At 41.5% G+C, this 12,106-nt stretch overlaps 1 protein-coding gene across 1 annotated transcript in view; it reads right to left on the bottom strand.

Moving 5' to 3' along the window:
* Nucleotides 1–11,083, bottom strand: part of tmprss13a (transmembrane serine protease 13a) — a 32,429-nt gene extending 21,346 nt beyond the window's left edge. Inside the window, exons 1-3 of the mRNA XM_059956745.1 lie at nucleotides 11,030–11,083; nucleotides 4,009–4,252; nucleotides 2,014–2,118 (exon numbers count right to left, since the gene is read on the bottom strand). Of these exons, the coding sequence (XP_059812728.1) occupies nucleotides 2,014–2,118; nucleotides 4,009–4,252; nucleotides 11,030–11,083 (403 nt within the window). The remainder of the gene's footprint in view (nucleotides 1–2,013; nucleotides 2,119–4,008; nucleotides 4,253–11,029) is intronic.
* Nucleotides 11,084–12,106: the final 1,023 nt, after the last annotated feature.

Below are 12,106 nucleotides of genomic sequence, written 5' to 3'. Positions count from 1 at the left end.
CCCACTCAGTAAACTGCCTTTACTAAAAGTTCCTTTCTGGAAAGCACTATAGGGCTATTTCAACAAAAACTTCATACCATCTTAAAAAAATACTTCCCCAAGACAGTTAATCTGATCAACCATTCTAGTTAGCCCCCCCCTCCAATGTATTACGCCAGTCACTGCAATGGACAGTAAACACGTTAAGCCATTTTTATAATGCTATTTACATTGTGAATGTATACTGGTATTCATTCCATATCCACACTTTAACCTCTAACTTTATTTTTTATGTAATTCTTTGTTCTTTGTAAATGTTGAATGTTGTTATTTTTGTTGCCTCACACACAAAAAAATGCGGGAGAGTAATCATCAGGTCCTGCCGAAGGGTCTCGGCCTGAAACATTGACTGTACTCTTTCCATAGATGCTGTCTGGCCTGCTGGGTTCCTTCAGCACTTTGTGTGTGTTGCCTGGATTTCCAGCATCTGCAGATTTTCTCTTGTTTGCTTTTGTTGCCTGTCATGCTGACAGAGCACAGCAAATTTGTAAAACACGCAAAATGTATACGACAAACAAATTTCATCTTTAATCCTTCTGCACATTGTGAGATGCACGTGCACTTGTGAAAGTTTACAAAGGAAATTGTGAGCAGACATTGCACAGATTGGAAATTTATTCCCTTGATTATGGAAGATCCAATTGAGATGCCAAGAATGACTGAACAATTTGATTGGTTTGATGGGAAAAAACTACAATCAGTGGTCACATTATCAGGTACCTCCTGTACCTAATAAAGTGGCCACTGTGTGTATGTTTGTGATCTTCTGCTGCTGTAGCCCATCCACTTCACAGTTTGACATGTTGTGTGTTCAGAGATGCTCTTCAGCACACCACTGTTGTAACGTGTGGTTATTTGAGTTACTGTCACCTTCCTGTCAGCTTCAACCAGTCTGGCCAGTTTCCTCTGACCTCTCTCGCCCACAACTGGCCAGAGCTGCCAGCCACTGGGTGTTTTTTTGTTGTTTTACACTATTCTCTGTAAACTCTAGAGATTGTTGTGTGTGAAAATCCTAGGAGATCAGCAGTTTCTGGGATACTCAAACCACTCCATCTGGCACCAACAATTATTTCCATGGTCAAATTCAGTCAGATCACATTTCTTCTCGATTCTGATGTTTAGGCCAAACAACAATGGAATTGCTTGACTATGTTTGCATGTTTTTATGCATTGAGCTGCAACCATATGATTGGCTGAGTAAATATTTGCATTAACGAGCAGGTGTACAGGTATACCTGATATGTGGGACGGAGCTGCAAAGACACCTAATAGTGACACCTTTGAGTTCGCTTTTGGAAACAGCTTAATTTCTACCTTTGATGTATTAGGGTGGGTCTGGTTGTGTCGAGACCCTGACTTGGAGTTTGGTTCTTTGTGGTGATGGGACCTGCTCCCAGGGATCTCACGACCGGCCATTTTTCAAAATCTCAGGGATACGGCCTAGAAGACAGGCATGTCTTTGGGGTTCCAAGGTTTCGCAGCCCTGTGGACGATCCAGCTCTATGTGTTGCTGCCAACAGAAGCATTGTGGGAGAAAATGGAACATAGGAAACAGCATATCGGCTTTTGGGGGCTCCATACACGGCGTATAATGACAAGATAATGCCAAGAAGAAGTTCTTCACATAGAAGCTTGTGGAAATCTAGAATTAGATCGTTTAAAACTGAAAAAATGGTTTTATTGTCATGCAAAATTTGAGGTTTTACAGAATCAAAGTTAATGGAATAGAAATATAATTATAATATCCAAATTGTATGGTGGGACAAGTTCAATGGACTGAGTAGTGTATTTCTGTTCATATGTTCCCATCATGGCTGGCTAGTATAACCAGAATTGTTGGAAGTAAGAAACAGTAACAGGAATAAACCATTGAACTCCTTACACCTGCCATTCCATAATGCGATGACTGACCTTGTACCTCATCTCCAATTTCCTTGACTAATTCTATATCCCAAAATAGCCAAAGTTACTTACAGATGATCCAAGCACCAATGCCCAGTGCAGAAAGTACTAGAAACATGGAGATGATACAACAGTAGGTCCTCCTCTTTAGATCGCAGCAACATGAAGACTTTGGAACTGAAAGAAAGTGGAAATTGCACTGAGTAACAGACTAAAACCAGGTAGCACTCACCTCCAGTATGCTCTCCTCTATTTTTGTGCTCTTTCCCATACCTCTACTGCCCACAGACCCCTCCTGAAGCCATCAGGCACATATTTCACCCACTGGATCTTCTCTCCCCCACCCCCATCTGATTCTGAGTCCATCACTCTTTCACCTCTCTTCTAATGGTTCAATTTCCCTATTAATCAGATTCCAGCAGTGGTAATCATTATGCTCTTGCATATCACCTTCCCAGAATTCCCCACCTTCACTCTCTCCTCACCCCACCAGTTTCCATCTACTTCTTTTTTCCCCTTTTTCCCATCAGCTTTCATCTATCATTCACTTGCCTCTGCCTCACAACTCCCCTCTGCCCCCCCCCCGCACCTGACACTACCTGGCCACCATCTCTCACCTCCACCGCACTCCTCCCCCCTCAGCAATCCACAATTCAACTCTTGCCCCTGTCTTCCCACTTCCTCCCTCTTCTTTAAACTGGGCCTCTCCTCTTTCCATCCCTACACCATCACTTCCTTTCCCTCCACCGATGCTGCTTGACCAAATGAGTTCTTCCAGAAGACTACTTGTAACAGACTGCGACTTCTTGTGACTAAATTAAATATAGAGCAGAGTACAGAACACTACTTCACTTCGACCCACAACACTGTGATGATATTCTAACCTATTCCAAGATCAATCTAACCTTTTGCTCCCACATAGCTCTCCATTGTTTTTCATCCATGTACCTGTCGAAGTCTCATAAATATCCCTAAATTATCTGCCTCTATTTCTACATCTGAAATGTGTTCCACAGAATCAACACTCTCTGTAAAAGTGACCGTACACATTGGTTAATGTCTACGGCAAATTTCCTGTTTGTCTAATGTGCTTTTGACATATTCCATACACGTGGAAAATTGCAATAGAAGTTTACCAATCAATTGTACAGTGGGCAGGTCGAACTCAATGGCATTACTTACAAAGAAACAACCTGGAAACAACCACTGGAAACCACAGGAAACAACCCTTGGCCTAGCTGGTCTAAACAGGAGTCTGTCAGTGTGAGCCTCCTTCCACCTCATACAATCATATTGGCAAAATCTTCCATTCATTTCTTCCTCATGTTCATCTAACTTTTTCCAAAATATATCCTGAACTATTCCCTTCCTTAGTTTAGATTTATTTATTAATCACATGTGTATTAAAACATACAGTGAGATGCATTGTTTGTGTTAACAACCGATGAGGATGAGCTGGGCAGCCTTCAAGCCTTGCCACACATTCTGGCATCAGCACAGCCTGCCAACAGTTTTCAGCAGGACAACAGGTAGCCAACATGCAACAAGTAACACCAGCAAAACAAACCCATCTCTCCACCCACTCACAGAGATGGGCCTCCGACCACAGGACAGACTGTCTGGGGGGCAGCCCACAAGTGTCGCCACGCTTCTGGAGCCAACATAGCATGCCCACAATTTACTAAACCCAACCCATACGTCTTTGGAATGTGGGAGGAAACTGGAGCACCTGAGGAAAACCCACGCAGTCATGGGGAAAACATACAAACTCCTTACAGCCAACAGCGGAATCAAATCTTGATTGTTGGTGTTGTAATAGCATTACACTAACTGCTACACTACCCATACTACTCTCACAAATATGCATCTATATTCAGTTATATATATGGACACATTATTAATCAAGAAAATTGTTATATTCATTCACTAGCTTTATTAGGTCCATTAATGCAAATGTCAACACATTAGACGTTCAAATATGCAAATAAGTATTCAGAAATATAAGTGCCCTCATGTACAGCAACAAACATTTATTAAAGACACGTACACACGAACACAGACGCACACGCAACCTACCTTTATTTTGGGTGACTTGAGTTGGAGGAGGTCTTGGAGCTGGAGCCGGAACATAGTAGGGTTGGTGTGGTGCTGGTCCGGTGCTGGGGTAGGGATGAGCAGGATAGCGGCCAGCGTTAATGTAAGGGGGTTGGTTTTGTGGTTGATTGTGGTAGGGAGGTGGTGGATAAACTTCTCGTGAATCTCCATACGCCGGTGGTTGAACGTGGTCTGGCAAATAATCGCTATAAAAATTCTGAAATAACAGGACAATAAAAGGAAAGAATTTAACCGTAAGGTATTAATTTCACTCATTTCCTGTAATCACCACTGTGGGGTCCACTGATCCCTTTAATCCAAAATTAATACCTGGACATACAGTGTACCCCGTGCCAAAACTAGTCAGAGATGGAAAGTCACCAATATCAGATTCATAAATCACTACTAAAAATTTTGAAATACAGAGTAAAAATTTGATCTTACAGAATTTATATCAGAAAAGGTCAAAATGAACACAAAATAAGAAAAAATACAACAAATGTTGCAATTTTTTGTCAAGGATTCATGTTACAGAAATTCAAGTACAGATGCTTTGTTTTTAGGAATGTAGCCCCCCTGTAGTACGGATGGTATGGGCAGGATGTGTTCGTAACTTGTTGCCGATGTTGAAGCAGTGACAGCGAATGAGCTAAATCTTTAAATGACCAAATCTGATCCAACTCTGGTGCAGTCTGTGTGGAGTTTCTATGTCCACCTTCTGACTTCATGGGTTTCCTGTGTGTTTCCGTTTCATCCCACGTCCTATGCATGTGCTGTTCTTGGAGTGTAGGAGAATTATGGGATGGGCTGGGCAGGTGAGGGAGGGATTTGGAAGATTGTAGCTGACAGGAATATGAAAAAAGATAGGTATCAGGGAAATGACTGACAATGAACACATGAACATTACGTCATTACGTTTGCTCTCTTTGTACTACTTACCATATAACCATATAACAATCACAGCACGGAAACAGGCCATCTTGGCCCTCCTAGTCCGTGCCGAACTCTTAATCTCACCTAGTCCCACCTACCCGCACTCAGCCCATAACCCTCCACTCCTTTCCTGTCCATATACCTATAAACATTACCTATAAACATCGTAAAACATTACGAAATGTTTTAATATACACTACATTTATTATTGTAATTTATTTTAGGTATTGCATACACTGCTGCCACAAAACAACAAATTTCACAACACATGTCAATGATAATAAATCTGATCCTGATTTTGATTCATAAGGGTCAAATAGTTGACCCCTAAACTGTAAGAAAATACAAAATGTTAAGAATACCAATCAACTTAGCTAGACAGTATTAACACCAAGAGCTTGCCCATCCAATCCTTAAGTGATCAGACTCCGCACACTAGACCAAAAGGACGAGCACATAATGTTGACTAACACTCCAGTGCTGTATTGAGTGAGTGCTTTACTACTGCAAGACACTGGCCTATCTGGTCTATCTTATTGTGTTTGTGGGAATCGACAGCTGCATTCTGACATTACAACTCTGATTACACTTCAAAGGATTTAATTGACTGTAAGGTTTTCAGAGGTTCCTATGGTTGTGCGAGGTAACATACAAATGCATTTATTGCTTCTTAAGAGTCATAGAACAGTACAGCTCATCTAGTCTGTTTTGAACTATTATTCTGCCTAGTCCTATTGCCCTGTACCTGGACCATAGACTCCATACCCCTCCCATCCACGTACCTATCCAAATTTCTCTAAAATGTTGACATTGAAGCCACATCCACCTCTTCTGCCCAACCAGCATGGCATTTGAGTGTTCCTTGCATCAATCAGTCAGAGTTGGATTGTAAATTGGAGCCAAATTGCTTCGGGTGTTGACATCAAGAAGGATATTGAGCCAGCAGGGTGTAGGCTTTCACTCCCTCAGGGTGGGTGGGCTTTCAGATCAGTTCCAAGAGTTTCAAGGCAGAACGCCCTTCAATGGAATTGAATCAAAAGAAAGGGTCTTTGACTACACAATATTAACAAATCGTAGAAATGGGCTGTAAGATCTTGTCTGACATGTTTACAGGGTCATTACATTTGACACAGAACTTGGGACATCTCAGATTTAGCTCGCAGCTTGAGATAAATTAACTTAAAAAACGTCCTGTAATTTCTATCTTTGATATCGCTTCTTTTCCTTTTCAAGGTTCTTTTGAAACCCTGACCTGGAGCTGGTTCTTTGGTTCTTTGCGGGAATGGGACCTGCTCTCAGGGCCTCACGACCGGCTGCTTTTTGATATCCCAAGGATGCGGCCTGGAAGACTAGCGTGCTTTCAGGGTTCTGGATTTTCATGGCTCTGGAGATGGGTGGGCTCAAGATCAGTGATCCTGACTGTGGTGTCACGGTAGAACACAGAACATCGGGACCAGTGGGCTAGCTGCAGTGGGTAGTGTGTCCAGAGACCTGAGCCTTCCTGGGGCTGACTCTCTGAGTGTATTAGGGACGCAGCCTGTCGAGTTACCGAGTGAGTGAGTAGTCTGTGTCTTTATTGATGTTTGCTGCGTGCTTGAGAGCTCCGTGGAGGGCACCGATACTTTTTGTTGGTGGGGGTCGTTGCCTTGCTGCTGCTTGTGCATGGGAGGGGGAGTTGGGGGGGCTTTGGGGTTCTAACATTTAACTGTCATTCATTCTTTGGGGCACTCCTCTGTTTTCATGGATGTTTGCGAAGAAAAAGAATTTCAGGATGTATATTGTATACACTTCTCCGATATTAAGTGTATCTATTGAAACTTATTGAGGGTTTCGGTCTGAAGCGTCAAATGTACATTTTCCATAGGCGCTGCCTGGCCTGCTGAGTTCCTCCAGCATTTTGTGTGTGTTGCTCATGTAAAAAACAACTTAGTTTCTCAAAGGAAATCAACATATTTCCTGGGAAAAAAATATCACTCACTTACAGCCATCAAACTGACTCAGTCGCACTTACTGGTATCTGAGATTGATCTACTCACATTCTTATTTCCTGGACAAAACTGCTCATGATGTTTCAGATAGTTCCTTGATGGATGTTTTCATACTACTGATCTGGAACAGAGAGGCAAGGTGGTGTCTCAACCCCAACCTCAGGCCTCAGGGAGGCTCTACTTCCCTCCCACATCTCAGAGACGTGCAGGTTGGTGCAGCTGATTGACCATTGCTCATTGCCCCTAATATAGTTAGTCGTAAGAGAATTTGAAGGGGGTGTGGGTCTTTGGAAGGGTAGGGACTTGATGGATATATGAACGGGAATGGGTTACAGACTAATAGTCAGCATTAACTCTATGGGCTATATATTCCCTTCTATGTTATACAGAAATACAAAAATTATGAGGAACGTTTCTAGTAACAGTAGAGTTCTGATGTTCCAACTAATACTCCTGTTGAACAACACCAACAGAACAACTAGCTGGTTACTTATTTCATTGCTTTATGTGTTCTTGCTGTGTGGAAGATAGCTGCACATTCACTGAATTAACGACATTGAGTCCACAGATTGGAGGCTGGAGACCTGGCCTAGAATTGGAGGGTCTGTTGGTCTGTGTGTATATATAAAGGGGCTTGCTATGTTGGGCTGGAATGGGAGGTGACACTTGCAGCTGCCCCAGCACATCCTTAGGCTGTGTTGGTTGTTAACTCATATGACACATTTCACTGTATGCTTCAATAGACTGTACATGTGATAAATCATTTTGAATCTAAATCAAATACTCTGTTGGAGGAACTCAGCGGGTCAAGCAAATCTGTGGGAGATAAGGAACTGTTGACATTTTGGACTGAAACCCTGCATCAGGAACATTGCACTTGAAGTATTGAGGGTTATAAAGGTGGGATCAGGTGAGAACAGCTTAGAAGAGGCGTGATAAACATGAAACAACACACACAATGCTGGATGAACTCAGCAAGTCAGGCAGCATCTATGGAAATGTATAAACAGTCGATGGTTTGGACCAAAACCCTTCTTCAGAACTGGAAAGAGAAAGAGAAGATGCCTGAATAAAAAGGTGGGGAGAGGGGAAGGAGAACAGCTGGAAGGTGATAGGTGAAGCCAAGTGGGTGGGAAAGGTCAAGGGCTGGAGAGGAGAATCTGACAGAGTGGACCATAAGAGAGGAGGGGACAAGGGGAAGTGATAGGCAGGTAAGGAGAAGTAAGAGGCTAGAGTGGGGAGGGGGAGGGAATAATCTTTTTACTGGAAGAAGAAATTGGTGCTCATGATGCAGCCTCCTCTGCATTGTGAGACCCATCATATATTGGGGGACCGCTTCGTTAAGCACCTCCACTCCATCTGCCAAAAGCAGAGCTTTCCGGTGGCCAAACATTTTAATTCCCATTCTCATTCCCATTGCAACATGTCGGTCCAAAGCCTCCACTTGCGCCAAGATGAGGCCACCTTCAGGGTGGAGGAATAACACCTTATATTCTGTCTGAGTAGCCTCTAACCTAATGGCATGAAAATTGATTTCTCCTTCTGGTTAAAAAAAATTTCCCTCTCCCCTCCCTTCTTCTGCTATTTCCCACTCTAGCCTTTTACCTCTCCTCACGATTCAAGATTGTTTAATGCCATTTCCACTGTAAATGAGAAAGAAATAATTGTTAGATGCTGCCTGAGCTGCTGAATTCCTCCGGCACTTTGTGTGTGTTGCTTTGGATATCTAGCTTCTGCAGACTTTGTCATGTTTTTTATGCAAAGGTACAATGGAAAGTATTTTCATGTACTTTGCATTCTAATAAAATATAAACAAAATATACTTAATTTAGAGAAGGAGTTCCCACCCTTCTTTATGCCATGGACCAATACCATTAAGCAAGGGGTCCGTGGACTCCAGGCTGGGAACCCCGGTCAAGAGAAAGAGATGAAATGGAAATTAATTTAATTGATGACAAAACTGCTGTAGTGACATGGTGAAAGGGAAAGAGTAACATGCAGAGATAATTAATTTGTCTTAAAAAATCTGTCCACCTTCAATCTAGTTGCTGGAAGCTAGTTTTCTGATTTAATTAAATCACACAACTCATTAAGAACGGGGGATTTTGTTCATGTTTTCAGATATTAGTGCATGCCATATGATTTGCAAATCAATCCGCAGGCAGCATCAGTTTTGATCAGGTGTAATGGCCTTATTTTTGGCAGTAACACTTGCAAAACTATTGTCAATTTATATTAGTGTTTTGTGAAACGGAGGACAACTTCAACTCTACTGCTGATCGGAAACCTCTCTTGTCTTAAAAGAAGTTATTACAATGATTTGTACTTTAATTCCTTTACATAAATATTTATTCAATTTTCTAACTTTATCATATATGAATAGTCCAATATTAATATTGAACAGTATACTATTTAAAAAGTTAATTGAAATCTTGCAGGTGTTGCTTCTTAGTATGGTGTCTGTGACTGGCTGTTCAGACAATTTCACACCATGCAAAGGATCTTGTTGAATTGACACCTAGAAACGAAAGGTTGCAGAGAAATGGAAGTTTGCAGCACAGAGGACATTAGATTTTACAAGTTTGTTAGAACCTTCTGCAAGGCTACCTGTAGATTCTGGGCTTCAATTAGTTACATAGGCTGGCAGAACTGTTATTACACATCGCTGAAAGAGTGCAGAACACAGTCAACCTATTTTTAGCTGTGGCCCAATTAGTAGTATGCTTTACCTCTGAGTCAAAAAAAAGTTCCAAATGACACTCCAGATATTTGAACAGAAATTTTCATACTGAAATTCCAGTGTGAAATTTACCGAGTGTCACAGATAATGACTTTTTAATGAGGAAATGAACAAAGGTTGCACAGGAACGATAGCTTAACAATAGCACCAGTGATTGGGGTTGAGTTCCCTCTGCTGTCTGTGCATTCTCCCCATGACTATGTGGGTTCCTAAGGGTGCTCTGTTTGCCTCCCACGTTCCAAAGACAAACAGATTAGGAAGGGTGAGTAAGTTGTGGGCATGCTGCGTTGGCACCAGAAGCATGGCGACAACTGTGGGCTGCCCTCACATAATCGGACTATGCTGCCCATTGACACAAATGATCTTACATGTTTCGATGTACATGTAGCAAATAAAAAAAGCTAATCTAATCTTTCAACTTTGGCACTAGTTTGAAGAAGGATACAGAAGTTCTAACCAGTGTCTTAGTCAATATTAATCTTGTGGCCAAAGCCTATATTCAAACATCCAATCCTCATCACATTGCTATTTGTGGGAGCTCGTGTATGAGATATCTGCTGAAGTGAAGTGATTTATTCAAACTATATGGACATACAAAGAGACGCTTGTTTAGACTGGGACCAGCTCATACTGGGAATCTGGATGAAACTAAATTGGTAAATATATAATCTCTTCTCTGAGAAATGCCAAACACTGGTGTGTAAGATGTATACCTAGTCAATAGTATTGGCCCAGGAAGGACTAGAATGTAGGAACCAGACTTAGCTTTGCTGTTTTGGAACTATAAACACTTCTGGCTTGATGTTTGTGAGCTTAATTTCTCCTGTTTTCTTGAGCTCATGTGAAGAAATGCCATTGGAAGTGCACTGGATAGAAAAGATCACTTTAACGGAGAGAAGCTAGAAAGTGATCCCCTGAAGAGTTCTAATAGAAGTTCATGGATATGAACCATTAACTGTCTTCCTCTCTCTGCAGATGCCTCCTTTCCCGCTCTGTGTTCCAGTATGATGCTAGGTCTTGAGGAGCTGAGTTATAAGGAGAGGTTGGGTAAGCAAGTAATTTATTCTTTGAAGTGCAGGGTGATTTTATATATAGAGGTATATATGACCATGAGGGGTCTAGGTACAGTAGTGTGAATACACACAGTTTTTTTTCCTAGGAAAGGAAATCAAAAACTGGAGGGCAGAGGTTTAAGGTGAGAGGGGTAAGAGGGGTTGTGGAATGAGCTGCCAGTGGAAGTGGTTGAGGCAGATGTAATAACAACATTTAAAAAACACTTGGATAGGTACATGGATAGAAAATGTTTAGATGGATGTGGGAAAATGAGGCTTACTTTGATGGGCACCTTGGTTAGCATAGATGAGTTAGACGGAAGATCTGTTTTCATGCTGTGTTGCTCTATAACTCTGACTTTTCCTTCACTCAATATTTTTGGTAATTAAGACTCAGTATCTCTCCCATCACAAATCCTGCATTTTTCTATCTTCCTGATGCAAGATTACACAAACTGTAATAAGAAATGACCACATAATGTGGTCTTTTTATTATTGTTGACCGAGAGATGAATATTGGACAGTTGAAAGAGAAATCTCTCATGGGCTCTTTTGGCTAATCTCACAGAATCTTTTACACTGACCTGTGAGGATAGGTGGGGTCTCAATTTAACTTTGAAAAAGAAAGACAAAGCTTTTGACATTGTAGCACCCCCTTGGATGTGATGCTTGGACTAGATGAGTCCTGATGAAGGGTCTCAGCAAAAAATATCAATTCATCTCCATAGGGAAGATGCTGCCTGAGTTCCTACAGCATTTTGTGTGCGTTGCTCAAGATTTCCAGCATCTGCAGAATCTCTTTTTTAAGCATGTGACTAGATCAAGTGCTTCAGATAAATATTGACAGTCTTCCTTGAAATATTACTGCTGTATTCCCATCATTCAAGAATGGGACACATATGTGAGACCTGAATATGTGTCCCATTCTTGAACGATGGGAATACAGCATTAATATTTCAAGGAAAACTATCAATTTTTATCTTACTGAATGGATAGCTTTAACTCATATTTCTTATATTCTTCTGAATCCATGAACTTCTGAACTTATGTGGCACTGAGTGAGCCATTTCAGTGAAATCTGCATATCCATGTCAGGTAAACATCACCTTTTTTTGCTTTTCAGGACTTGCCCAACCTGAAATGTTGGCTGTATCTTCCTCCTCTGCTTCTCACATCTTTGTAAATGTTCTTTTGTCCACATTTTCATTTCCTAACTGCTCCCATTCGCTCATAGATCAGATAACACACCCTATGAAAACATCCTTTTCCCCACCATCCCTGCAGGTTAATACTTTTGTCTCCTCAGCTCTGACAGAGAGTCTTCCATCTAAACATTAATTGTACTTCAATTTTTTTAC

Source organism: Hypanus sabinus, chromosome X2 (assembly GCF_030144855.1).
Source record: "Hypanus sabinus isolate sHypSab1 chromosome X2, sHypSab1.hap1, whole genome shotgun sequence".
Lineage (NCBI taxonomy): Eukaryota > Metazoa > Chordata > Chondrichthyes > Myliobatiformes > Dasyatidae > Hypanus > Hypanus sabinus.
Note: the sequence above shows the minus strand (reverse complement) of the source record. Positions and strands in the feature narration are given on the sequence as shown.